The following is a 26,574-nucleotide window of genomic DNA, read 5'->3' on the forward strand; positions in this document are numbered from 1 at the left end:
TCAAATTTATTTACAATCAAATCATATAACCTATGAATCATTTATCATTTCCTCAAAATTACACACAATTTAATGCATCCAATAAAATACCATTGCGTAATTGTAATAATTAGTTTGTGATTATGGCATTTTATAACCTCAAATTAATTGAGATGCAACATTGAATATTTGTGCTTTAAAAAAAATTATGTAATACATTTTTTATAACACACACACACACACACACACATATATATATGTATATATGTTATATATATATATATATATATATATATATATATATATATATATATATATATATATATATACATCTATGTATGTATGTATAACCAAATTACAATGTACAATTCAATATGCTCTGCTCTCCCCTACATCAACTGTAGTTTTAATTAAATTAAACCCCTTTGAAACAAACAGAACTAAAATATCATAGGAAAAGACTGAACCCTGTGCAAATGGGGAATCAGACGTTGTGACATGTCTAAACATATTAATGCCTATCATTTTTAATCATATGGACATAGGAAACACTCAAATGGCCCCATGACTCTTCTGTGTGTCGATAGTGAAAATGTAGGCAACAGCCTTCTTTCAGTGTCCACAAGTAATTTTGAATCATTTTATTTACATCCTATCTCATATTACACTTACAAATAAATATTGCATTCTTACAGTCTACATTTCAATTCTACCACTGTTCATCTGTGAGCGTATTTTCACCTGAGCTTTCAAAGAGAAGGTATCCACATCTGTCCTTCCCTACAACTCTTCAGTAATATAAACAACAAGGATTCAAGGAGCCGGGTAAATGCTGGGGTTAGTGAGGCAGAAATAGAAAGTTGCTTTAAAACCTATAGGACATGTAAAAACCATGGGGAGGTGCTCCGGCCATGTAAAAAGGGGGCAAATGATGTACATTTCGCCTCAATAAAAAGAGAAACATTCATACATTTACCATACTGGAGAGTAATAGACCATATCTACTCTGTATATTTTTCTATCACAGCAATCATATGATTTTATAACACACAGCTCAATTTTGTGGGCTTGTATTTCTACACAGTCCGTCCGATGTTCATCATCGCATCTTCAAACTGTCAGGTTGTACTTCTGGATCAGTTGCTGTATGGACAGTCAGATGGGCCAGTCTCAGATCAGCTGAGGGTCAGTATATGCACTTTCTGTATTATTCTGATTGTGCAAACGAACAACCTCCCGATGGGGCTCAAAAAAAGTCCTCAGTCATTTTTTTCCCCGCTTCACTTGATCAAATGGACAGTGCATGAGGAGTCTTTATTCTCATGTTGCTTTTCATCATCTAAGTCTTGTGATTTTCTCCCAGAGGACAGATGGAGAGGGAGGACTGTGGTGTTATGGTGTTTTTCACCGACTCCTTAAACAGTGAGTGTGCAGATATAGCTGGTACAGATTCCAGCCAGGGGGAATCCCACACGTCCACGACCCCATCTTGGAATTCACGCAGGAGGGACAGACAGTACAAAATAAGTGTTAAAAAACAAACACACACCTGGATCTGGGGCCAGCTGGGTGCTTTGAGGGCTTGTTTTGGTCTAGTTACATACTAATCTGGAAAAAGCCTGGGATTATCTAAAAAAAATAAGATCTGTTGTATCCGTCCACAATCCTATGATTTGAATCTAAATAAATCAAAAAATTAAATTACATTAGCAATAACAACCCACGTTCATTGACTTTCATGGAGTGTGATTTTCTGTACAGCTGTCAAGTTTGTTTCCTTTCTTTTTCTCGCTGGTCTTGTTTGGGCTTGTGTATTCAGGGTGTCGGTAACTGGCATTCTGTCCCTGCGCAAGCCAATTGGCAGCTGCTCTCTCTGCGCCACCTGGACCGATCGTAGGAGCCAGTGCGAACGTGCCAGTCTCTCTTCACCCGTGTTCCCCTTTCTGTGAATTTCCTACTTAACTCGAGACTCCCGATAGATTTTATTCTACTCCCTGCATCCACTATCCATTCTTTAATAATTCCTCCCTCTTGTCCCCCCCACCCCCCACAGTGCAAAGGCATTTCTGGTGAGTTTTTGTGTGTCCGCCCTCTCGCTTTCCCTTTCTTTCTTTCTTTCTCTTCCCAGCTTCTACAGATTGTCTTGCAGTCTCTCCATGTAGCTTCTAAGCTCGGCCGACTGTCCCAGGTCTATGTCTTGACAGACCCACTTGATGTCATCTTCATTCCCAATAAGGATAGAGTTGGTATATGGCCCACCTTCGTCTGGTAGTACGGTGGCAAAGGAAGTAAACTTGACCCTTTTGCGCTTGGCAGCGCTGGGAGAGTTGTTAAGGGGTTCAATTTTTCCACTGGGGTCGTTTCCCGAACAAGAACGTGGATCGGTGTGCACATGGGGGATGCCGCGCCCATGCAAAGAGCCGCTTTTCTGAACACCGCTCCCGTTGAGGAGGTACTTGCTCTCCTCGCACCCCTCATTGCGATCTATCGCAGTCGTGCACTCATCGCTGTGTGGCAGCGGCCCGTGATCGCCGTGATGATCCATCAGGTCCGCTTCATTGCCAAGCCACACCCAATCATGGGCGTGGTTCATGTTGCCTTGCTCCAGAACAGGAAGCTGTTTGTGGCGGTAGCGGAAGGCGAAACTGACACAGTTGATGAGGAAGACGAGGATAGCAAGGCAAAAGACTCCAAGCAGAGCGTACATACCAATTTCTAGGTCTGACAGACCTCTTGGAGCCTGGGTCAAGTCGCTCTCCGCCCCGCCAGGTAAGTCCACCTGTGCTGGGTAACTGGTATAGTCCACGGGGTTGTTGTTTTGTCCCCCACCCTGTTTGTTGCCCCCGGAACGACTAGTTAGAGTAGTCTTTGCTGTCGTGCTGACTTTCTTCAGGACCGACTCTTCCCGTTCTACCGCTGTGTTTGTGTATTTCCAGCTATCTCCTCCACTTGTTTTATCCGGTTCTAGAACCTTATGTCTCTGTTCATTTGTGCTGTTGTCCAGACTGTTCTCCTCTTGAGTTCCACTCCTCTGCTCCAGGTCGTTCTGTCCGAACTTCACCTGTACGTTTCCTATGCCCATTGCCAAAATACTCTTCCTCTTGGATTTCTGGCAGATTTCGGAGATCATCATCTCCACACGTAGCAGCGCCCCCTGGCCCTCGCCTTCTGCCACTACCACAGGCCAGCGCTGGGATTGCTCCTGATAGGTGGAGACCACACTCTCATCCAGCGAGGTGATGGTCAGAGTAAAGTCTTTGGGGTCATAAATGTCGAGAGGGGTCACAGAGCCATCGCTGTACTGAATCCATGCACTGATAATGGCCTCCTATAATAAAACAGAGAGTCGGTGAGAAATAGAAACATGGTTTAAAGGATAAGTTTGCCCAAAATGTAAATTCAGCATCATATACTTAGTCCAATGTTGTTTCAAACTCATACAACTTTTTGTCAAACACAAGATGAGAAATCATTAAAGAATTGTACTGCTCGCACTTTCTTTTGAATATTTTCATTAAATTGGTTGATCCAGTTCACAAAACCAGTCTGAAGGAATTGCTTACAAATCTGCTTCTCAAATCAATGACTCAGTCTCAGGTTAACAGAAGGTGAGGAGAAGATTAGTCACTATATATAGTGCATGAGTCATACAGACCACTTTTATGATACTTTTACAGAGTTTTGCATCCTTTTTGAAGTCTATTCAAGACTCAGTATCCATTCATTGCAATTGCATGAAAATGATGACTGAATTTTCATTTTGGGTGAACTATCCCTTTAACAACAAAACTAAATGAGTTAAACGTTAGAAACATTCTTATTTATATAGCTACTGCATGGTCGTCTTAGGAGAGTTAAGTTTTATTTAGTGTATATGCCATTTCATTGTGAAAATTAGGGTTTCTGCTCTGAAAGCATTTCAAATCCCTAAACATGTGAATCAAAGCAGAAACTGCCTGTGATTGGAACTGACATCTAATAGCCATGCTGTCAAGATTATTTCTCTTAATAAATGTTTTAAAACATTTCCCACGATAATGCAGGAGCACTACAAGTTAAGATTTACCTTTAAAAGGCTCAGTCATTTATACATCAAATAAAAAGGAAGAGGCAATTAAGTTGGCATGCTGAAAACAATAAACTTCCTCTTCACTTGAATGTGCATGCCCAGCAGGAAGTCCTGCAGTAAAAAGACTACATTAACAGTACATAATGGAGTTGCATGCCATTTTTTTTCTTCGGTTACAGCATCAAATTCAAGGTGGCAGTATCATCTTCTGGAATAACTCCCTGCTGAAACAAATGATGTTTCACATCTTTCATCACCATCAACTACAGGGAAACACAACTCAACAGTATTATGAGGCTGCAAAGAGTTGCTTTAAATGGATAGTTCGCTCAAAAGTCAAAATTCTGTCATGGTTTACTCACCCATGTTGTTCTAAACCTGTATGACTTTATTTGTCCTTGTAGAACATTCAAACCTCAATATACAGGGGACAAAATCATGTTTATTATTCAAAATTTCCACAGAAGAAATAAAATCATACAGTTCAGAATGACATTAAAGTGTGTAAACAATGAAACCATTTTCAGTGGTTTTCAAGTCAAGTTTTCCAGAAGCACACAAAAATATATGTAGCAGAACTTGCGAACTGTGCAAATTAATTTTAGCTTATCTAAACATGTAGTCATATATAATTTAATAAATACTAAATACTATGCTAGGAAAGAGAGAGGTAATTATAGGATTTGGATTATAATTATATAGGATGTGGAGTGTGTGGAGTTAATCACAAACAATCGAGACAGTGAAAACGCAAACTGCAGATCAACTACACTGGTGTCAAAAATAGTGTACAAGAACAGATATGTGGCCACCTTGATTTTGGCAGCTTCTTCAAATGAGACAAAAATCGTTTTTCTTAATATCCGTAATTGCCAACAACTCCAAATGAGACTCTTGCAGTGTTTTCCCGCCCACTCTCATTCACTCATAGTTAACCTTGGGCCTTGTGCGTGGGAAAACTCTGGCAGAAGCCAGGGAAAGCATTTCGATTTTTAGCAAAGCTGCTATTTTAAATACTTTAATTAGATGATTCCAAACAGCACTGTAGGAGGAAGTAGAATATTAGAGCTATTCACTTCTCAGTTACAATAAGGCCTGCCAAAACGAACACCAGTGCCTCAATAGAGGGCCACAGGTTAATAGAGCAAACAGAGGCCATCTTGCCGAATGTGTTTGCATACTGGATTATTTCTGCAATGGTATCTGTACTGTTGGCAGGGGAGACTGTGGAAGGTTGATAGGTGTGCTTTACAATGACTGGTTTAAAATGTTGCATGGTCAGGAAAGTATGTGAAAAGCAGTCTGCTTTTTTCCAAGTTGTTCCTTTACTCAACTTCTTATTGAACATTTTAGTCGCTTCATTTTGACTCCAATATCTCTCCCTCTCTCCCTAGCCACAGACTCCTTAAAAAAACTTAACCAGGTAGCATGAATGAAAATTTATTCTGAAGTGTCAAAATATTAGAGCCTATTTCTGACGTGGAGCTCTTGCATGTGAACACTTTTGTTAATCAGCAGGCTTCCTTGCAGCTGTTTAAGCTTTAAAGGTTTTCCAACAAATGCTTTCAAACTGCACTGCTCTTTTAAATTAACATACCGGCCTCAACTTAATTCCTAAAACCTTTAGACAATTGTCATTGACAGCTGCAATTTTAGTTTGTTCTCCCAGCCTCATGTTCTAGTTCTTGAACATTCCAGCTAATTCACAGTAACCTCAAAGTTCTAGAATGTTTCGATAAATTCAGGGCAGCTTCAATTTTTGGTTCTATCCATTTTATTTTTTATTTAAGAGCAGGCTCTGTCACTTGTTACTTCCATTGTCAGCCGCTTGGTTATTTTCGCTCTACAAAAACAATCTGTTATACTGCTTGATGTTGAAAACATAGTGACACAGCAAACATTTTTCCAAAACATTCCATCCAATTTACAATAGACTTAACTTCTAATTCCACAAAATTACAGGACATTTGCATTACCTAAATTTCTAGTTAGATCACTGCTGCCAATTCACAGTAAGTTCCATTTTCATTTCTAAAATTTTCAAGTCAATTCAATTGATTATAGCCTCTACAACACTGCAACATCTAGTTCCAGAACACTCCAGCCAATTTACAATAACCCCTAATGTCTACAACAGCCTGAACTTCCCTTTTTAGAATTGCATAGCTAATTCACAGCAGTCTATATGATTTTCTTCCATATAATTCAGAGTACTTTAGGATAGTAAAATTAATTATTCTGTTGGTCACTTCTCATGGCTCTCACCTGTTTGGGTGTGTGCAACAGGTCCTGAGCAGTTGTTGTGATGTAAAAGGCTCTGTTGTTGGTGGAACTGGGCTGCAGCGAGAGACTCAAAGAGCCCACCAGCTGAACTCCCAGATCACTGATGGTCACTTTATCATCCAGCACTCTGATGGCCTTCTCAGCCAGAATGGAGTCAGACAATGGGGATATCACCTAGGAAATACAAAGATGGAGAAAATGGAGGCTTCAATGATCCAAACCTCACACAGTGCTGAAAAATCTATCTATCTATCTATCTATCTATCTATCTATCTATCTATCTATCTATCTATCTATCTATCTATCTATCTATCTATCTATCTATCTATCTATCTATCTATCTATCTATCTATCTATCTATCTATCTATCTATCTATCTATCTATCTATCTATCTATCTATCTATCTACCTTTCCTGTTCCTGTTTCCATTATATAATATCTCCCATTCTTACAAAAGTAAAGCAAAGGCGAGGAGATACAAACTGACTCTTTGCAATTGCTTTACTATGACAGACAGGCAGTGTGACAGGTGTACAAAGAGCTCTCAGAATCAACGTGTCATCGTCGAGCATCATATTCTGTTAGTGTGGACATAACTGACACCATGAGGATTCCCAAGCTGAGAGGAGAAAAGGAAAAAAAATAACAAAAATCGCAGCAAATCAAAGGGGTGGCGAAAGCCTAAACGATAGGGAGTGAGACAACATGAAAAAATATGAAGAGAATTCCACACAAAACTATAAACATAACCAGCTCATAACCACATGCGAGGTCTTATATAACCATCACACATTTGGACCAGCATGTGAAACATGATAAAGTGCAAATGGAGACTGACAGACATGAAAACACACATGGAGAGAAAATGAACATAAACACATAGGGGCCTCTTAGTCAATGGCTTCCCAACAGAACACAGAACACACAGCTGAGATTTTAACACCTGTAGGCAAACGTGCTTGTTATCACTCACACACAATAACATCTCTGCAATGAGGGGTGAATATTTCCGGTGTGTTTGACAAGGGAGGTGTTACTATCTCTCAGGTTCTTTCTTTATTTGTCAAAGTTGAATACTCTCAATAAAGTATGCCGACTTTATTTTAAAACTGAGCTGCTCACCATCAGATGCAGTCAAACAAACTGACTATGAATAAACTAGGCATGGATTTGATTCCCAGGGAACGCTTATACTGTACTGGATGGATGGATGGATAGATGGATAGACAGACAGACAGACAGACAGACAGACAGATAGATAGATAGATAGATAGATAGATAGATAGATAGATAGATAGATAGATAGATAGATAGATAGATAGATAGATAGATAGATAGATAGATAGATAGATAGATAGACAGACAGACAGACAGACAGACAGACAGACAGACAGACAGACAGACAGATAGATAGATAGATAGATAGATAGATAGATAGATAGATAGATAGATAGATAGATAGATAGATAGATAGATAGATAGATAGATAGATAGATAGATAGATAGATAGATAGATAGATAGATAGATAGATAGATAGACAGATAGATAGATAGATAGATAGATAGATAGATAGATAGATAGATACCTGTATTGTGGTCATGCCCACGTCTCTTCCCACCAGCACCCTTCCATCAATTAGTCGAGCAATGCGTGTATCTTCCACTTTTAGGAAATCCAGGACCATCTCTGTGATGTCGGCTGACCAATCAGAACCCAGCATGTGCACAAGCTCCCCACCAGGGTCAGCTGGCTCGGCTACGAAGTGTGTGAGAACACGCACCAGAGCATACTGATACTGCAGGGCACAGCCTCTGCCCTTCCTCTCATCCTCCTCATCATCCTCACTGTCCCGGGTCGGCCTGTGCAATACAGAAAGCAAATAAGTTAAGAAATTTCAAATCTACATGATTAGAAAGCACAAGGCCTGAAGTACAAGGACAGAAACATTATTACTGAAATGCTATTATGTATAATCATCATAATATTCAATAAACAAAACATAAATGGGTTGATTTTGGGTTGGGTTGTTTAAGTTGAAATAATGATTTACTAGTAATAAGATTATTACAATAATAAAATACAATGTATTACAAAAAAAATAGAAAAACAAAAAAACTCTCCTTGTGCTTCACGGTTTCCTAAAAAGGAGAGTTCACACACTTTTTACATACTTTCATGTTGTTCCAAACCTGTAAGACTTTCTTTCTTACATGAAACTCAGCACAGCAAAAGATGCAAGGCAGATTGGTCATGAAGGACTTTTCCTTACAGAACTGAGACAGGGGTTGTCAAGCTCAAAAAATTAGGAAAAAAGCAACACAAAAATACCAAAATACTAGTTCAAACAGCCTGTACACTATATTCCTCTCTGTGTGAGGTCATTTAAATCATTATTTACTTGTTCTCAAATCTCATTTTCACTCTTGCCAATTAAAACATTCCATTAACAGAAAGAAAGAAAGAAAGAAAGAAAGAAAGAAAGAAAGAAAGAAAGAAAGAAAGAAAAACAGTCTGATCTCCAGCAATTATCCAATTTTCTTTTGTTTTGTTTTTCTTTTGTTTGTTCTTTTCTTTTCTTTTCTTCTTTTTTATTTTGAATTTATTCTTTTTATTATTATTTTCTCTGCTTTTTCAGTTGGGTTTTGTTTTCCTTGCCGTGTCTGTTCTTTTCCTACATTTTATTTTTCTCTCTGAAACTGTGATTACTTCAAATTTCTAGTTCACCTAGGGGGAAGCATTGCGTGTGTGTGTGTGTGTGTGTGTGTGTGTGTGTGTGTGTGTGTGTGTGTGTGCATTTGTGTGTGTATGTGCGTGTACATGTGCATGTGGTTCCTGGTGTTAACAGTGGTTTTGTTGTTACAGGCAGAGAGACAGAAATTGGCCAAATTGAAAAATGGGCCCAGCAGACAGACTGAAGGCCAACAAGAAGAATTGGGCTGTGAAAAAAACAGACATATATCCACACACACAAACACAGAGCAAATACCATGAAAATGAAAGGGATGTTGCTGGATCTATGTGGCTAAAAACAGTGTGTCCTTCTCCTCTGATGTCTGTTCACACACATTTATATAAATATACCTTTTGCTTGCTCACACACACACACCTCTTGTTGGTGATGATGGGCACCCTCCATCCTTTGACTTGGCTGAGCTTGTCATTAGAGACCTCAATCTGGAGCGGTAACCGTGGCACCCAAACAGTGAGCTCTAATTGGCTGGTCATATAGAGGTAGGTAAAGTTCACTTGAAGAGAGACACGCCCCCTCATCTCTTTCCCACTCACCAACACCTCATCACAACCAACAGATACCTGCAGTGTAAGAGAAACAGAAAGTCATGGAAAAGTGAAGTAGAGATGGATCGAACAGTTGTGATTGTTTTGTTTGTTGAGTTTGTAATGGCTGTGGCATTTGCTATATTTTTTCCCAGCACTATCCACAATTACACTTATCTGAAGAAAATGGAGAGAACTTTTTTTTTACATAATTATGTGAAAACTGGGAAAACAGCCTATTGAGTGTCTCCTTGTTAGTCTCCCTGTCTTTTTCCTCTTCTTTTTTATATGGACTTCATTTTTCCCCATCTTTTTTCTATATTTTGCCCTCTTTACTCTCTGCCGTGATTAATGGTGGTCTGTATCTGCTGGACGTTTATGACACTTTGATGGGCTGTGTCTGTGTGACGTTGTCATGGCGAACAGAGAACCATCATTTTCCTACCGGTAAATCACACACACACAACTCAAGCAGCGTGAAGCAGTCACATCTCACTATTACAGCTCAGGGTCACCACAGGGGCACACTGAGATCTGAAATGAACATGCATGTGTCATGTACAGCTCAAAATGCTCAAGATTTTGTGGTTTGCCAAGTGCTTTTATTTCATAAACATGTTCCTTAGCATAGTTCCCGTAAAGAATGATCACCTAACAATGAAAGCGAGAGATAAAGAGAAAGAAGAAATAAGAACAGTGAACACAGATATTCAGAGCAGACCACACTTGATTCACTTGACTAGATGAATAATAAAAAAAAAGTATCAATGCCCATCTTTTGCAGTACTGTATACCAAGTAACAGCTAAATTTTTTTTGCACTGTCAAACCATGCTTTTCTACGTTTTGCAATATAATGCAATCATTTAAGATTATTTCATTTTACATTTGATAACTAATTTCTGAATGTTTACTTGCAATTAACTGTGGTTAGATACCTGAAAAACTTTGCTCTATGCATATATTACTGCTGACTCTTTACTGATAAGAACATGAAGCAATGATTACTCAATTGAGAAATACCCGAAGGCTAGACGTCATTGTTACAGTATAAACTTAACTTTATATTTATATTATTCCTTCATTCTTATTACTAATTCTGATGTAAACCATATGTTTGGTACTTGAATGTGCACTTTTACACTAAGCCAAATTAACAGAAGCAAATAATTTAGAAAAAAATATATAATGTCAAGAGATCTGGGAATACTTGATCTGGAGGTGGAGAGCAAGAGAGACAGAAAAAGATAGATTTAATTGCCATTCTAAACAGACAGTTAAACAAAGACCCTTTTAAAAGCAAGACCAACTAAAATGCACTATGATTCATTCAACGCAAGCAATTAGAATGAAAATATGAGATATAAATGTCATTTCATCAAAGTAAATGCACTGTTCTTACACACCCACCTACACACACACACACACACACACAAGCCCTGAGAGGATGTATAACAGATCCCATGCTGTGGATCTATTCATATAGGATGTGATGTTCTGCCACACAAACACAGACAACAACAGTTGATAAAAGGCACCCTCTAGAAGCCCTCAAGTTTTTGTGTATATGTGTGTGACTCTTGAAAGAGCAATTACCCAGAATTCCCTGCAAGGATGCTACGCTCAATTTCTCTACCTTTGCTTCCATCTCTGTTCTTGCAATTTGCACCTTTTTCAATTCACCCATCTTTCTGATCATCTCCACTGTTGTTCTAAGAGCCGCCACCCCGACATTCTCTGCAGCAGAAATGACTGTGTCAGGTCTGAGGACCGCAAGGCTAATGACACAGGAAAATGGCAGCTAAAGTGGCATGTGGCCATATCAGAACATCAAAAACATCACATGAGAAAAACATTTTTGAAGCTGGGACAGCATCACACTTTTCCTCTGAGGTTGATAATTGTATAAACCACCAAAGTTCCAAATAACCAGCATATTTGACCAGATTTACATTTATTGAAACACCAGAGAAACAGCACTAGAAAAATCTGTACTCGCAAGGCAGAAAAATAAAAGTGGTAATAAAATGAAATGGCCACTGTTACCATAATGACATCGTTTGAATCGTGTTTTCTGTCAGTTTGAATAAGAGATGTACTGTATATCGAGACACCATTTTAAAAATAAAATGGCATATAGTTGTATTTGCAAATATTGCAGTGGCATTATCATTGCTGGTTAGATTTTGTATGCTCAACATTTTTACAATGTAAGTCAATGGGAGATTTTCAGACTTTAATTTTAATTTATTTAATAAATTAAAAAAAAATTAATAAAAATAGCACACTTGAAAATCTACAAAATGAAATGCATATGCAAAATTGTTTTGCATATTGTTTTAATTTACATTGCAGCTGGGATACTTTTGTCCTATTTTTTTCACTTGCAAGAGATAAAACCTTCAGCTTTTATTTTTGCGGAAAATTGCAGATTTTGTGAAAACCGGTTTACAAATGCACCTCATGACAAATCTAGTTAAATGCTGTAATCATCAGTGAATTTTTCAAATGTGAAAACAGTGCGTAATCGATACCTGTTGTGTTCCAAATGTACATTAAACTCACAGCAGATTCACTGTAACCCGAGCCGCATTAAGGGTGTTTACATGACACTGATGTACTAAAAATGGAAAAGCTTTTCCTTTGCGTTTTTGAAAAGTTTTGCGTAGAAATGAAAACACTGTCAAAAGACCCCCATTCACAGGGATCTATGAAAAAGACTAAAAATGCTGTACTGTATCACGCATGCCAGGCCAGTAGTTGGCGATGTCACTTTGTAAAGAAACACTACGCACCTATGCACATACACATTCTTTTACAGTGCCTATAGACAGAACATGTGATACACATGCGCATGACATCACTATTACAATAACAGTATCAATTTTCAAAAACTAGCACCTTCAAACCCATTTTCAAAAGTTTGCATTTTCAGCCCCCAAAACGCTGTTGTCGTGTAAATGAATGGCCAAAACGCTTTTTTTTTTTTTTTTTTAGTTGAAAATGGTGTTGTGTAAATGGCCCCTGGGACACTGAAAACATCGGATCACAAGCAGATCGAGTGCAGAGTGTTTGTGAGTGCATACTTTGCAAACAGGCAGCGCAATAGACTATATACTAATTTAAAAAATATTTAAATCATATATTACTGTATATTATTGTTTACTGTATATATATTAATAAACACAAATAATATAATATACAAGTATTCCTTGAAACTGGTCTTGCTCAGTCTTGTATACCTAGTTCTCTCTCCTTTCCTCTCATCTTGCGGCTGATGGCATATTATTTCGTGACTTCGGAACGAACCTGTATAAACACTTCCCTTCGTCAAAGCCAAAGAGCTGAGCCATGGATTTGACGACACTGAAAAATCGATTTAATCTCTGTCTCTATTTTAAAGAGAGGGGGAGAGGAGACTGGGCAATGAGAGAGAGAAATGAAGGCCAGTGTTTCTTTGTGAAGACGAGCACTATAAAGAGAAAATTATGTCTCAACAAGAAAGGCGAACAACCCAAAAAACAATTGGAGGTTTTCTAATACCTCTATAAAACGAATCGTGTTTGGCCATTTGGACCTTTAGGACCCGCAATTTGGAGAGAATATAGAGAAAAACAAAAACAAATAAATACTTAAGAAGAAGTCTAAAATATACAGTATATATTTATTTATATTTATACTTATACATAAACCCCCCAAAAATCAAAGGAATTATTTTATAATCAACCTGACTACATTAGGTTACATGAAAAAATGCTACTATTAAAGGAAACAAAGCAATTAAACAGTTTATGATCATAAACTTTAAAACAATAACTAAAGCATCTTTTTTATAACTGTTATTCAGATTGTGTGCATTTATGACTTTACTCATTTAAAATATCATGCGTTGTGTTGATCTCGGCAGCTCTTTTCCGCTTAATTTCTTCTTCCAGCAGAATGCTGCTTTTCCTGTCAGTTTTCTGTTCTTTTCTCCACTTCAATTCCACTCTTTCTGTTCTGTGTCTTCCTCCACTCTCAGCTCATCTCTGGAGTGATAAATCACAGATTATTTGGCTGACAATGCAAAACAGCGCCAGGTGCCGCAATCCACCAATCCCATCAACCACCCAGCTCGCAAATTACTCGGAAGAATTGGCACTTGCCTCTCTGCCGTGGTGAGGAGGAGAAGAGAGAGACAGAGATTGGTAGGGGGCAAAGAGGAGGCAAGAGAGAGAGAGAGGAAGAGAAAGAAAGAAAGAAAGAAAGAGAAAGGAAAAAAAGAAAGAGGAAGACAAAGATGGTGGGCATCAGCTGGAAGGGGTGGAATCAATTTCCTGGACAGGCAAGAGCAGCTCAGGTTCACTGCTTGCAGAGGAATGGTCAGATGTAAAGAAAGGTTTTTAAAACAGATAGATGACCACACTCACGGATCGTCCTCACTTTTACTGTTTTTACAGCATGTTGCTGCAGATTGTTACATGTGCATCTAAACTTCCTAACTTCCTTATCACTCATGAGCGTGGATTGCGTAGATTACACAAGTGCAATACAAGTGTCATGTTTTCATTTGTAAAATGAAGATATTTTATTCCCTTTTATAAATTATTCATTAAACTATGACATTTAATAGCTTAAAGACTTTATCTTACAAAAAATAAATAAATAAAACTACACAAGATCATGCATCTCTGATCAAATCATCATCTACTGTTTAATTTGAAATATATCGTTTATTTAGCAAGGATGCATTAAATCAAATAAACTGATCCATGACAGTAAAAACATGTACAATTTTACAGAAGATTTCTTTCAAAATAAATACTATTCTTTTGAACTTTCTATTCATCCTAGAATTCTGAGTATCAAAAAGAATTAAAATATAAAAGTACAAAAATATTAAGCAGCATAGCTGTTTTCAACTTTGATAATCATATGAAAAGTTTTTAAAAAATGTAAACAGTAGTGTATATACATTGCTACAGCTTATTGAGATGACATGCTTTTTTTAAAATAGAATTTTCAGTTTATCAAGTGTCTAGACTGTTTATATGAAAGGAAAACATTCAATACATAAACACTGCAGAATTTAGAATTCATGTGTACATCTGTATAGTCTAACTGATTTAAAATGTCCCTACCAATAAACCAAACCCACGGCCATGAACTAGATTAATGCTGAGAACAGCTTGGTCTCTGAACTAGTTTGTAGTTTGCACTCACATGAACACTGATATAAAGTTACAGTTACCCGCTCCTCCAAGCTTGCCTTTCTTCCAAAGAGTTTACACAGTAATTGAATTTGAATTTAGAGCATTTCCACTGCAGAAGGCGATAAATTCAAATTCCAGGTTCTAAATGTGACACTGCCTGCGGTTAGAGACTCCCATAGTGCCTTGTGGGGGGATTTGGCACTGTTAAACGTACATTATGAGTTTAAAACTTCATCTGTCAATCTTTCCCTTTAGGTGATTTCTCAAAATGCACATCTACAGAGTAAGATTTCTGATATCAGACCCACATAGTATAAACCGTTCTCTCTCTCCTTATGTTCACTCTCATAGTACTTAGCTTAGCATAATTAGATTTTTTTGTGATTGATCGTAACGCTCATTGTTGCCTGTTCCCTCGCATTCATGACGTGGGACTTAAAAGCTCTGCAAATGATCAGAGCGTCACAGAGAAACACAGACGCAAAGAAAGATTAATAAACAGAGTAGGGGAGAAAGAGGCAAAGGAGAGTTCAAAAGTATGTTGATAACCTTAAGTCATATCTTTAATCAGAGAGTTTCCATTTGCGAGCAAGACCGCACGTTTTTGTTGATGTGGCTTCAGCTAATTCCAAACATGCTTAAATGCTTATTCATTCAGCAATGGAAATTGCTTTTACTAGAGCATACAATCTTTTTTTTTTTTTAACTCAGTTGTAGGGAAAAAAAAACAAAATAATAACTAAAACTAAAATTAAAAAATAACCTTAAAATTATGAGAAGTTAAAATTGAATTTAAACAAAATTATAGTGAGGACAATGCTGAAAATGTAAGTACGTTATTTTCCCTTCCATTGTATAACTTTCAAATTTCTTTCATGCTTGTGCACATTCAAACCTGGTCCCTCAAAACACATCAAAAACATGAAACAACATGAGGGTAAGAGTAAATAATGACAAAATGTTCAAATTTGTATCACTCTCTGAAACACTTGGGGCAGGCGGGTTGATTTCTGCGAGTCAGTTTGTCCTAGAATGGGAAGTCAGGACTTTTTTTCAAACTCATGAAATTGATATGCGGCATATTTACATAATATTTGCATAGGTATATAAGTCATGGGTGTCCCCAATATGTCTGATATTATTATTAGTGGTCTAAACCTTCATCAACATATTCTCTTTGGGAGATGAACTAAAAACAAAGCCCTTCTTTGAGACAAGTCAAAAGATACACATATTCCCGCAAATAGTGTCCTTAGAAAATGGAGCAGTTGAGCAGTAACGATAAAGCCAAAAAGACCTCAAACCCGGACAGGTTCGGTGCAATGAATGGGCTAAAAAAAGTATTTACTTAATAAACATTGAAAGTTAACTTCCAGATACTTTTCTTCTCTGATACCCCTGCATCTCAGCTACAATCTGCCATTGTTTCCCATAAACAACTTAAAGCACTGTTCCATCTGTGTGAGCGTGTGTATTTGGTTACTTACACAATATGCTATCATATCATGTGACGTGAATCTCTTGTAACATATCTGATTAGAAAATACTGCCATCACAGCACAGCACCAGCAGCTATGCCAGTCCCATTTTCCATGGCGTTTGTTTGAGTGCTGTTTATCTGCGTGCACACACACACACACACACACACACACACACACACACACACACACACACTCACACACAGATGGAAGCTTTGTTCTAAGGTATTTATGGTGAAAAAAAAAAAAACAGCATATTGTTGAATAATTCAGGAGAAAAGGCCTTTTAACATAACAGAAAGTTTCCATATGTCTGTCAGCGTGCTGCATGTCAGATAACTCACAGTATCTTGCCAGCATTATGCTTGGGAGATAATATACATAAATATACAAGAACTTAAGCAGTGCATACTATGGCATGGTTTGCCGTTTTAAAGGATTAGTTCACCTCACAATTAAAATTTCCTGATAATCCCCCCCAAAAAAATGTCACCCAAGATGGTTACGTCTCTCTTTCTTCGGTCGAAAATAAATTAAGATTTATGAGGAAAACATTCCAGGAATTTCCTTAAAGTAGTGGACTTATGGGAATAAGGATCTGGTCTAGGAAAAAGGTCATTTTCTAAAAAAAAAAAAAAAAACATTGGAAAAGTACCGATCCAGTGTCATAGCAAACGTGTAAATACCAATTCAAATGCCCTTTACAAAAAAAGGAAACAATTTTGAAGTTGGAGGAGAAAATGAGATAGAGTTTTTTGCTCTACCTCGGTATTTCCGCCTACGTCACACATTACCTTACCAACGTGATTACATAATGTGTGGTGCATCGCAGAGCAGTGCAAGAAGAGCATTTGTGGTTAAAAAACGAAATACATTATTATTTATTTTTTTAGAAAATGACCATTTTGTTGCAAAATACCCATATTCCTTGGCTGGGATCGCGTAGAACCCTTTGAAACTGCACTAAAACTCCAATTTGGATCTTCAACCCGTTGTGCCCCAGTGAAGTCCACTATTTGGAGAAAAATCCTGGAATGCTTTCCTCAAAAACCCTTATTTCTTTTTGACTGAAGAAAGAAAGACATAAACATCTTGGATGACATGGGTGAGTAAATTATCAGGAAATTTCAATTCTGAATTAAACGGAAAAGTGTCCAACGGATACCCTGTCGTGTGTAAAAATTCTATTTGGCCATCACATGCAGCCCTGATAATGCTTTAAAAAACGTGTTTAATAGCTCCCGTTGGGAAGATGAGGGTTTGAGGAGGAAGGTTAACCGCTTCCTCCCCACCATCTCACATGGGCTCAGAGAAAGAGGAAGGTTAGGTCAAAGGCTATTACCAGAACTGGAAAAAGCCCCTGGGAGGGTCTTGCAGGGTCCATTAGTTGTGAGTTACGGGTCCACTGGGTAGAGACGGCAGTATTATGGGAGCTTAGCCATATCCACTGTACATCCTAAGCTCAGAAAGAAGCTAGATCTATATAGTTTTAAAAGGGCGTTGCGGTGATTGATTAGCGGCTGGGATGTTTATGGGGGTCATAAGCAGTTTATGTTCACATTATATTGAAATTTTTCTGATTATGCGCTATAACATCCTACTCTTTTCTAACCATGTCAAAATCAGGCATGTGAAAATAGAACAGTAACCATTATAGAAGAGAAGATGTCATAAGTGTTTGAAATGTTACAATTTTATATAAATTATTTTATTTGAATTTTTCATTTTGCTGTTTAAATTTATCTAAAAAAGCCCATCCACCTTATTTTTAATGTAAAAGAGGATACAGTTAACTTGAATATGCAAGGACTGTGGTGTCAGACAGTCTGTTAGGCTGCTTGATGTTGCAAGTTTGTATGTTATCATATTATTTTAATTTATTATTAAATTTATTGAGAATTTCTTTGTTATTCTTCTAGTTATTTACCTATAATATATTTACCCATAAGTCTCGCACATTCACAGGAAATAGCTTACTTTTGCATTCTAATAAGGTGGATAAATGTCTATTTAATGACAGATTGTACTGTGACAACTTTTGTGACAAGTATTCAATGAACTGTATCACATAACCTTGGACAAAAATGGTGGAAATGTTCAATAGCTGTTTTGAAGCCAAGACTTGAGGTATGTGGCGCGCCAAATACAAAAATTGACCAAATATAAAAATCAGACTAAGAAATATTCACTGGAGTTAAAAGTGACATCTAGCCCCTATTGTGCAATATGCTAAGCATAATTTTCTTCCCCCCAAAAAAATGAAATTCAGCCTTCATAAAGATCTGGAGGGTTGTCAGTAATACAAATTAATAATCACTTCAGGATCCACAACATATTTAGGAAAAAAAAGACTCATTAAGACTGTAATCTTAATGAAAGATTGAACAAGTAATATATATATATATATATATATATATATATATATATATATATATATATATATATATATATATATATATATAAATATAATATATAAATAATATTTCTAATATGATAATTAAATTAATAATTAAATACACACACACACACTGCAACTCTCGCTTGACAAATATATTTTGTTTCTGTCTTGCTCAGCTAAACCTGAGAATAGGAGCAGTCTGATGCTCCTAACCTGATCAGAGTTTTACACGATTATGGGCTCGCCGGATATCTTCCCGCCTGTCACTGCAAAGTGAATGAGTTATTAAACGGATTAGCACCGTACACCTCTCCACACCGTGCTCTTTCTTACATAGAGGACATCTGCAGTGTCTACACTAGCCGAGATACAGTAAAAATCCAATGATTTTCCACAATAAATGAACATGTAACAACAGAGTATAAAAAAAAAAAAAAAATATGAAAGACTGAGAAAAAGGGTTGAGGATGTGAAAGATTGACTTATAATCCTCTTTGTTTTGTGTGTCCCCATGTGTCTGAGTGTGTATACACACACACACTCTCTCTCACCCCTTCCTCCATGCCTCTGTCCTTCTTGTTCTTTGTCAAATTCAATTACCTCAGACATTACTGAGGGAGTCTTCACAGGAACCAATTAAGGCCGTGGCCTCACTCTCACAGACGCTGGTTAAACAGTGGGATTTGAGCGCTAAAGCCTATGGGATCTCTTTAGCCGTCTCCTTTATTTATTTGATCAGCCATCATTACGAGAGCCCTTCAACCCACACAAACGCGGAACTGATTAACCACAGCGTACGACGATAAAGATAAGATCGCATTCACACCTAAACCTGCAGGGTGGCAATGTGACAAGGTGACATCTTTTATAAAAGACGACATTATCCTTTAGCTCAACCCTGAATGAATTAATTTACCGCCATTGAAAGAGAATGTGATAAAATTATGTTTGTGAGCATTATTTTCTAGAGGTGTAAGAAAACATCGATACATGTCAATATTGCGATATAATGTTTGGCAATACTGTATCGATTCTCAAAAACACTGTATTGATATTTATTTATTTACATTCAAGATTCATGGCTTTGTGGTCGGTTAAATCCCAACCACTAGTCCCTAGATGTCAGTGTTATCTCAGAACGTAAACTGACGCGGAGCAGCACAAGGTGCGCACATCACTGGCGTTAGCATTAGCAAACCCAGCTCACAAGACGATAGAATTATTCCGTCTGCTGCCGCGGTGTACAGAGCTCATGTGGACTCATTTTGGCTTCAACTATAAAGAAACCACAAGGAGATCGACAAGAGCCATGTTGTTTGCAAAATAGGCCATGGTAAAATCCAATACTCTGGAAACGCATTGAATCTGAGAGCTCACTTAACATCCCAACGCCATCCACGCTGCTGAGAGGCGTTTCGATATGTAATATGTACTGCACGCTTTCCTCTTAATAACAAAATACACACACCAAAAATGACAGCAGAAAGAAAGCATCATGATCACAGCGATGTGGATATGTTCGCACCAACTCTGTTCCAGCACTTCAGTGAAGGCAGCTTTACAGTATCAAATATAAAAAAGTCATGCAGTCATGGAATGGACAATGACTTTCTGTTGTTAAGTACATTAGAAATTAAAAACTACTATTCTGTGAACCTTTAAAACATATATACCTAAATAATTCTGCAGTCACTTTACTATTTTCCATTTACTTAAATTGCACAAAATAGTGATTTTTGATATAAATGCAAATAATACTGCCTTGATTAAATAAAATCGTTTTTTTTGTTTTTTTGTTTAGGTTTTATGCATATGGTGGTGTGTTCTTTATGACAGTTTTTTCTAAAATTAGATCCTAAAAAAAAAAACAAACAAGAAATATCGCAATATATCGCCTTTCTTACAGTATCGCAATATATCACAATATATCATATTGTAAGCCCTGTATCATGATACGTATCGTATAACCCACTTTCCTTTGTTTATTTTCTACTTTTATATTGTACAAATAAAGCTGGGATATGTTAGCCTTTTGAACATTTCCTGTAGTTGAGTTTATCCTGACGGTGCACTTCTGGATCTCGTCCTCAGTTGCAACACTGTCATGTTTCCTGTTTACACCTGTCACACATGTCACCCGGAGTTCAAGCACACATCTTTATGACACCCGCAAGTAGACAGGTACACCTGCCGCAATTTCCCCACCACATGTTTCTGTCATGAAGCAGATTCTCTTCCTATCCTGATGCTCTTTTCCCCCTATAACAACACCAACAGAAAATGAGCGTCCTGTAATTCCCTTAATAACACGCTCTGTTGTTCAACTTTGCATTAAAGCTCTGGAATGAGTTTTTCATTGTTACCGGGTATTGATTGTATTTAAACTACATATTGCTGCTTGTAAATGGAAATTGCCCCAGCATCGGGGAAGGTTCAGTTATTAGCTCAGAGCTCAGGAGAGCATGAAAACGCAGACTCTGATGCTACTTTCACGCAACCCCCAAGGGTAAAACTGACTGTCGGCCCCAAAAAGCATGTTATATATATATATATATTAATTACAAAAGAGTAAGAGTAATTTATTCAGTGTTATGGTTCAAAAGTTTTTGATTTTTAATTAAAAGATTTTACATTTTTTGAAAAATTTTATTTTCAAAATATTATTTTCTATTTAAATATATTTTCAAATGTAATGCTGATTTGGTGCACAAGAAACATTTTTTTAGGATTCTTGTAACATTATGAATGAATTACATTCTTTGCTTAATTTGCACATCCATTTTTATTAAAGCAACATAAGAAATTAGCTTCAAGGTGTGGTATGTAAGAATGACAGCTAGTGGTTGAAATGGATACTGCAGTTCAAATTCAAAATATTGTTTGCCCCGCCCCCTCCTCCTCAGACTCAAAGCTCTAGGGGGTTGCCAGTTTGAGTACACGCAACAGGAGTGAGCTCAAATGGGATTGAAAGGCGAGGAGACTTATACTAATTGATTTATTGATTTATGATCAGTTGATATCGCGTATTAATATGCTCCCGGTCATTGAGATTTTTAGATGGATGCTGAGGCTTTTTAGGTTGGGTAGAATCTGCAATCTCTGACCCAGTATGTTCACTCTATTCACGGCTGCAATTCGCTGCATGTGTTTTCCGCCAACTGGCAACCCGGGGTGGCGAAATACTATTGGGTAAATTGGCAACATGCGGTCTTGCACAGATCAAAACAAAAACAAAAATTCCAACACGGAATGCACATTTCAAAGTAAAATAACTGTCTGTAACATTGTTTTTCAGAGAAATGAGTATGTGAACTCAGCATGTTTCCTATATATCTGCAAACATATTATGGTATTTTTATGCTTTAGTACAGTCTAAAACTTACATACAGCACCTTTAAGCTGTGTAATAAGTAAAACTCTCACCAAAAAAAAAAAACATTTTTCTCTTTTAAATGTATATGATGTATTACTTTTTTGTGCTCAGAAATAACACTATTTAAATATTGCATCAATACATCATCAATCCTTTATCTTACCCTGCTTCACAATGGAAAGCCTATTGTAAGCATTTTTTACCTGACTAGACTGTTTTTGCGGGAAATTACGTATGTCACTCACCTGTGCAAGTCTCGTCATTTCTGTACATAGAGAAAGGTTGTTCTGGCTACTTTGTTGCGTGTATGGTGTGGGAGTGCATGGCATGGGTTAGTTGTCACAACAAGAAAGAAAGGTTGACAAAGAGCACGATAAATCTCAAAGCTCTGGGGAAATCTTTAAAAAAAAATGCAGAATAGAGGAGAGTCTGCTGACAAAAAGAGAATGCTACAGCTTTTAATAAAATGAGAATCAAAATTGGCTTGGCTATTTGGAGATGGAGAGAACTGAGGGATTTGAAAAGGAGATGCAGATTTTTTTTTACTCAAGAGATGAGTAAGGTATTTTATTGAGCAAATAATCTGCTATATGTAGGTCTCTAACAGAGTTCTTTGTAAAGCATTATTGTGAAGCTACAGTAAAGTCTTCAGCTTGTCAGCTTAAGATTCTTTCCATCTAAACTGGCTATCTCTCTGAAGCCTATTACTGAATATTTTATGAGCAATCAATAGGATTACCATATTCTTCCGCACATTCACGCAGAGCCAAAGAACAACCAAAACATTGTTCTTCCACAAAATGAATGCAGTTTTGTTTGCAGGTGTATTGAGGCAAGTTGGAGATAAACTCTGCAGGACAATGGCCCTCAAGGACCGACTTTGGACACCCCTGCTTTAAATAAATTAAAAAACTCAAAATCCCTTTCATTAAACTCTAGACATTTAGCTGTTTTTGAACACAAACTTAAGAAAATGTAAATCTGAAAAAATATGTCAGTTGGGATCAGGTGAACCCCAAACCAGGAAGATTTAATACACCACAATAATTTAATTGATTTAATACACCCAGTAAAATGAGCAGTGTGCATGTAAGGGTTTCTGCAGGTATCATCAAATCTAATTTAATGCTTTTTAATACCTTTTTAATGGCAATTTTTTTTTATTTTTAATGCCATATATATGTCACTAAATGTCGATAGATGACGTCATGCAGCAATTTGTTTGCTTCTCTGCTGCTACCCTTTTTGCTCACATAATATATTTTAATACAGCCAAATTCCCAATAAAATTGTTTCATCTACATATTTTTTCTGTTTTTGTTGTCAGACAATATGAAATGGTGACTGACACGCGGCCCATTAAGACTTCATACAGGGCACGACATTAAGCCTGGTCATTCACTTATATTAGTAAAACAGTTAAAAAAAAAAAAAGGATTTTTTTTTGTGGTGTAAATATAAATGTAAAATTTCTGAAGCAATATCCTTTCAGAATATTGCATAAAATAAATTTGATCAATACATTTACTTGGAATAAGACACTAAGGGCTGTTACCAATCAAATTTTACAATAATAAAAAATAATAAATAAATACAACTGCATTAAATAATGTTATGGGATTGTAAAAAATGTTGGGGGGAAATGATACTTTTAAAAAATTATACTAAACCACCAGTAGGTGGCGTCAAGAAACCGTCTTAATAAGTGAGTCATTCATTTAAATGATTCATTCCGATGGCTGATTCATTAAAGAATGAGGCAGTTGTTTATGAATGGGTCACTGAAATTTTGACTCAAAATGCTTCGAATTGCTGAATCTTTCAGTAACGAAAACAAGGCTGAGCCTGCATCTCAATGAACATTCTATCCATCCTAAATAGTATGTAACATTATTAATATTCAATACTATTTAGGGTGGATAGTATGCACATTGGGATGAAGGGTGAGTGTTGCTATGCTATGGTTCTGCTGTGATCTTTGTTTGAAACGATTTTCGCTGCTAAAATAATAAAAAAAAAACAGTCAATGTTCCTTCTAAAATGTAAGCGACTTAATATTAACTATTTCTTAACTGAACTGTTGCATGTTGCAATCAGTGTCACGTTTTTAATCGTGATGGTAGCCTATTTAGGAAAACAGCAGTCTTGGTCGTGTGATACCTATTGCTTAACTGTATCAAGTTATAAAAACTCCACATTTTGAATTTTTACCGCAGTATATTTAACTGAGTTTGTTTTTGTGTGTGCTTCGCTCATGTTTCCATTTCTCCTCGAGATGCTGCGCGAGCCTCAACAGCGCAAATTTGTTATCGTCAGTACATTATACAGCCAATTATCATCCACTATCGATCGCCATTTACACTAAATGTAATAAAATCATTCTCGCGTTTTTTTTTTTTTAAAAACATTTTAATCAGGTCCTTGTCCGGCCGGGCAAGTAAAATTCTCTTTCACTTGCCCCTTCAAAAAATCCACTTATCCCAGACTAATTGAATAGCGTTGGTGTCGAGCCCTGACATGTTAAACCAGTGCTAAATCCTGATTTATAATCGAGTTATGTCTGTGGCAGCGGCAGGAAAGCAAGATCTAGTGCTCGTGCGGCAGTACCGGTGGGTCTCAGAAGCTAGATCGCAGTCGCAAAAGGGGTCTGAAATGTCGCTAAGTTGGCAACACTGATGCAGCCTTCTGTCTCCAGGTCACAGCCCGCTGCTGTCCAAAACGGCGTTACGACAATTTTGCACCGGCCGGAGGCAATTACCAAACTGGTACCGTGTGTGTATCATACCAATATTTTACAACAGAAAATTAAAGTTATTAATTATGAAGGCTATATTCAATATAAAGTGGTAGTATTATTTTTCTTCAAAACTATCTAAAAAAATGTAATGCCTGTAGGAATAAAATGTAATGCTTTTTAATGCCATTTAAGGCCTTAATTTTCACAAAATCCATTTAATGACTTTTAATGCCCCGCGGATACCCTGGCATGTAAACATCTTCAGCAATAATTACAGCATAAATTGAATAAATAATTGAATAGATAATAAGACAAGTATGACGTGGATGGTTCGTTTATCTTTTAAGGTGTTTCTTCCTGTTACATCAGAATTTTTCATCCTTATAGTTCCATCATTCTTTTTTCGGTTCTGCCACCTTTCATGTCTTAATTTGCATTGGCTCAGTCATTTCATGTGATGTGACACATCTTGCGTTTGTCTTCCAGACAAACTTCCAGACTTTTTTGTGTATGTGTGCACTTCTGAGTGTTCAACTCAAACCCACTAAAAAGAAAAGCTTTTCGGAGGAAAAAACGACTTTCACAGGTACACGCTGTTTTTCTTGTCTGTTCATCTTCTGCAACCACCCTTGGCTTCCCTGAGTCACACTGGAACCTGTCGCTTTCACTTTTTGCTATATGCAAAATGCAAGGCCCCACTCTTGTCTAAACTTTTGATGGAGAGTGGGGGGCAGAGGATGAAGAAGGTAACACAAAATAAAGCAGGTGAGCTCTCACCTTGAGGACGTCCTCATCTGTGGAGATGCAGGTCACAGGGTCATCCACCTCTCTCACCGTTCCGTCCTGTTCCACGGTAACAACCTTTACCGGCATGGCAACTCGCCGTCCTGTCAGAATTGCTGTGTTCAGGATCTCTGTGTCCTATATGAAAGAAACATTTGCTGTTTAATTTATACATACTGTACATTTAAATGAATCCCATTAAATATATCATAATATTCAAATGATGTATATTTAAATATTACAATATTTGTACATACATTTTGAAACTTTCCCAAATCAATTTTCGGGAACTTTTTAGCCCTGTCCTTTCACTGTTCTAATAAAATGTTGGATGAAATACAGCTGAAATCCATCACAAACACAAGTAAATTGATTTGAAAATAACAATCTGCATTAAATTGAGGTCCAGAGAAGGCAAGTCTCTCTAATGTAAAGCTGATGCCGGCTGGCACTGTGATGTTTCGCATCTCACGATTGCTCGGCTTTGACAGAGATTAATTATCATATTCTCAATTATGCAATCATTTCATCACATTCAGAGAGGGTTAATGGGTCTTCATGTGGGTTTGGGTCTCTCTGAATTCATCTCCTCAAGTATTTACTGCATAAATATTTAGCATGAGAACACATTCCTCTCAGGAGAAAACACTCCTTTATTGGAGAAAAAAGAAAGCGTGAGAGACAGAAAATGAGAGTGAGGGCTTGGAGGAGGCCTGGTCGTGGCCATAATTGACATTTTAACTTTATGAAAAGGCTGGTAATTACGCAGAGAGGAGAGGTCAGTTATCGCAGTATCCATAGCAATAATGAGTCATTACAACGCCATTCAGAGAGAAGCTCAAAACCTCCACCAGACAGACACAGAGAGAGACCAGGAGAGATTAGAAATAAAAAAAAAATAAGGGTTGTCTTACCCTTTTGCTTAATTGATTAATTTTTCAGAACTAGTTTTTGCTACATAATAATGCAAAGTTTGAAGGTCTTATAAAGACTATAGTACTGTTT

The 26,574-nt window shown here is 37.2% G+C and overlaps 1 protein-coding gene across 2 annotated transcripts in view; it reads right to left on the reverse strand.

Annotated features, from left to right (window-relative positions):
- Window positions 1–2,110: 2,110 nt before the first annotated feature.
- The window catches only part of si:dkey-215k6.1 (transmembrane protein 132C), a 267,107-nt gene continuing 242,643 nt past the window's right edge, over window positions 2,111–26,574 (reverse strand). For both annotated transcript variants that reach the window (XM_067407602.1, XM_067407603.1), the window contains 5 exons: window positions 25,564–25,707; window positions 9,440–9,645; window positions 7,919–8,192; window positions 6,314–6,505; window positions 2,111–3,307 (listed from right to left, as the gene is read on the reverse strand). In XM_067407602.1, the coding sequence (XP_067263703.1) occupies window positions 2,111–3,307; window positions 6,314–6,505; window positions 7,919–8,192; window positions 9,440–9,645; window positions 25,564–25,707 (2,013 nt within the window). The remainder of the gene's footprint in view (window positions 3,308–6,313; window positions 6,506–7,918; window positions 8,193–9,439; window positions 9,646–25,563; window positions 25,708–26,574) is intronic.

Source organism: Chanodichthys erythropterus, chromosome 13 (genome assembly GCF_024489055.1).
Source record: "Chanodichthys erythropterus isolate Z2021 chromosome 13, ASM2448905v1, whole genome shotgun sequence".
Classification (NCBI taxonomy): Eukaryota; Metazoa; Chordata; class Actinopteri; order Cypriniformes; family Xenocyprididae; genus Chanodichthys; species Chanodichthys erythropterus.